At 30.9% G+C, this 3,320-nt stretch overlaps 1 protein-coding gene across 1 annotated transcript; it reads left to right on the top strand.

The window, feature by feature from the left end:
• The first annotated feature begins 368 nt into the window (after positions 1-368).
• Positions 369-2,360, top strand: LOC113388231. Its single transcript, XM_026625630.1, has one exon. It carries the CDS (start codon positions 369-371, stop codon positions 2,358-2,360), a length of 1,992 nt encoding a protein of 663 aa, XP_026481415.1.
• Positions 2,361-3,320: the final 960 nt, after the last annotated feature.

Raw genomic sequence — 3,320 nt, 5'->3', positions numbered from 1 at the left:
TTTTCAAAAATTATTCGCCATTTGATGCGGAAACTTTCTATATAGTACTTCAGGAATTTACAAAAATTAATACTGAAAGTATTCTAATAATCATTTTCATAACATAAAACTTTTTAGTTAATTCATTTAAAAAATTACATTATTTTTATGTTTGTATTTTTTATGTGGCTTATTTAGTATAGTGACAATTTTTATGTGGTTTATTTAGTATAGTGACAATTTAATTTAATTTAATTTCAGTGTATATATATATAAAATATATTTAGTGATTTAGTTGATTTAGTGATTTAGTTAGTTAAGATTTAGTTAACATAGTAGAACTAATAATGTCTAAAACTTGCAAAAACTGTGATAAATATTTATTCAAAATGCGTAATAGAACGAAAATCATTCTAACCGAGGATGATGAACAGTTGTATAGTAGTTCAATAGGAAAAATAATTAAAATTGGTGATGTTTTGTGTTCCACTTGTAGACTAATTCCTTATAGAGGAGAAGCAAGCACAGACAATATTAATGATTTATCGCATAGTAGTACTGAAAACAAATGTGTTAGTGATTCTTGCAGTGAATATGAATGTAATATACCTCCGAAAACTGATTTATCCGTGGATCTTTGTCTCAATCGAGTTGCATCGACGCATAGACATTGTTCTATTTGCAGTAATAAATCCGACCTAATTACAATTCCTCTAGAAGCCAGGATTCACGCATTTGTAAAAGTCAGAATATATATACCGCTTGGAAATCGTGCATGCAATAAGCATTTTTTTGGAAAAATTTTTTATGAAGAAGATATACGACAGTTACGTATTTATTCAAACACTAGTCTCGTCCCTCAGAAGGAAATATCAATATTTTTAAACGCTTTGGCAGATACAAGTGTTTCATTATTTAAGCAGATAGATAATTTATCTATATCGTCTGAGCAAATAAAAATATTAACAGGTTTTAATCTAGAAGTAATTGCAGAAATAAGTAAAATGCTTAGATCAATGAAAAATAGTAATAATCGAAACATATTCCAAGCATTAGTTATTTTTTTGTTCAAATTAAAGACGGGAAATTCTAATCAAGTCATCGCCGGCGTTTTTAATATTTCAAAGAGACAAGTCTCTCATTATTATAAACAAATTTTAATTGGATTCGAAAAAGATATATTGGATCAAAATTTTGGATTAGAGTCTTTTACCAGAACCCAATTAATATCGGAGACATCATACAACGCACAAAAAATTCTGGGATTAACCAATGAGCAACTGGCATTAATATGTGATGGTACATATATACGACACGAAAAGAGCACAAACAATGAATATCAAAGAAAGTCATTTTCTGGCCAAAAACGGGTACCACTATGCAAACCATTTACAATTTGTACAACAAATGGTTTCATAGTTGACTTTTTAGGCCCATACCTGGCAACACAAAATGACGCCACAATCATGAAAATTATATTAAAAGATGCGCATGGCATCAGAACTTTTTTGCAACCTGATGATATTCTATTGGTAGATCGCGGTTTTCGTGATGCTTTAACAGATATAAAATCAGCAGGATATGTGCCTCTTATGCCATGCTGCAGGGGTAGAAGAAAACAACTCACAACAGAAGAGGCGAACGAATCCAGAAGAATTACAAAACTTCGATGGGTTATTGAAGCTGTACATGGTAATATTGCGCAAAGATATCGGCTTTTACACAACACACTAAATAATAAATTATTGCCTAAAGTCCGAACATTATGTAAAATTGTAGGGTTTTTACATAAGTATGGAAAACGATTATCATCGGATGGAGATTTAGCTGATGAAGTGATCAACTATATGAATGAACGGACTATACCCAACACCTTACATGATGAAGTTATTGAAAATCGATGGACCAGACGAGCAACAACACTTCAACTTCTTCAGCCAGATCAGTTATTAGATTTTCCACATTTGAATGAACGAGAACTTAAAATATTATTCACAGGGTCATACCAGTTATCACAAGCAATATCTTACCTGGCTGAAATGCTGTCTGACCAAAATCAGCCGAAGTTATATTACGTAAAAGAACATAGGAATATAATTAGAATTGATGTCCAATCACGGCATATAAATAGGAAAAAATATAATGTTTATATTGAATATACTCCGCTTGGCACCAACTATCGAAGTATTTTAAGGTATTGCTGTAGTTGTCCCAATGGATTGAGGACTGTTGGTTGCTGTTCACATATTGCGGCTATTATATATTATATGTCATTTGCGAGGTATTTATCACGTATTATACGTCCATCAGAAATACTATCGAAAATTTTTATAATAGAGGAAACTTCGGTTGCTATTAACCACGACAGTGATGACGATTAAAATAACAAAATATAATTTTAATTGATTGATTATTTATTTATTTAGCATACCGAAGTATTTGTGTAAATCATATGATACACTTGTAAATATTAAAAGAACACCAATAAATTTTTATGTCTAATATTATAATTAAAATACTTTTATTAGTTTAATTAAATTACTCACAGTGATAAATAAATGAAATTGTATTTCAGATTCAGAAATGAAAGTTCAGAATTTCTTAGAAATCGTTTCGGGCGCATCGCGCACAGCTTTGCGTTCGAACGAACTCTATGCAATTGCAGGGTATATTAGCGTTACGCGCGGGTGTATTAGCTCCGGTTTTTTCAATTTTCCAATGTGTTCCACCAAATTGATTTGAACAATATTTTCAGTACTAAAAGAAAAAACAATAATCTTTCGAATAAAGCTAATTAGAAGGTGGTCCAACTAAACGCACTACCGGAAAACATCAATTGAAAAATTATTTTATCTTTTTCAGCTAATAATAATTGATTATTTGGCATCGATTGTTCTACATAATGTGGCCTAAGCCAATATGAATAGAACCACGTAAATTTTTTTTCGATATCTTTTATGGTTACGTCTAAAAGTGAGTTTGAAAAAAGGGGCCACTTTCACATATTTTCAATGATATCTCGGCCATAAGATGAGATAGAAAGTTGAAAATTGGTATATCGGTTTTTATCATTTAGACCTATAAAATGGCGTATAAATTATTTAAATACCAGGGTGGGGCCGATTCTATATGGCAATGCGCCCATACCCTTTGGCAACTATTTTTTTTTGGAATTTGATTCGAAATGAAATGACGATTGTTAATGTTCTGGAGATCATAAATTGATTTATTTATAATTAACTTTCCATAGGGTAAGTAATCGCAAAAAAATCGAAAATGAAAATTTTTATATATCTTCACGTTTCAGAGGTTTCTGAATATGTTGGCATACCTTGGAGAAA

This window comes from Ctenocephalides felis, unplaced genomic scaffold, assembly GCF_003426905.1.
Source record: "Ctenocephalides felis isolate EL2017-DRISC unplaced genomic scaffold, ASM342690v1 CF-g0.4_SCAFFOLD_03572, whole genome shotgun sequence".
NCBI lineage: Eukaryota > Metazoa > Arthropoda > Insecta > Siphonaptera > Pulicidae > Ctenocephalides > Ctenocephalides felis.
This window is presented reverse-complemented; position numbering and strand designations above follow the sequence as displayed.

Excerpts from the sequence above, each read along its gene's own strand:
- LOC113388231 (XM_026625630.1), top strand. The coding sequence starts at position 369 with ATGCGTAATAGAACGAAAATCATTCTAACCGAGGATGATGAACAGTTG.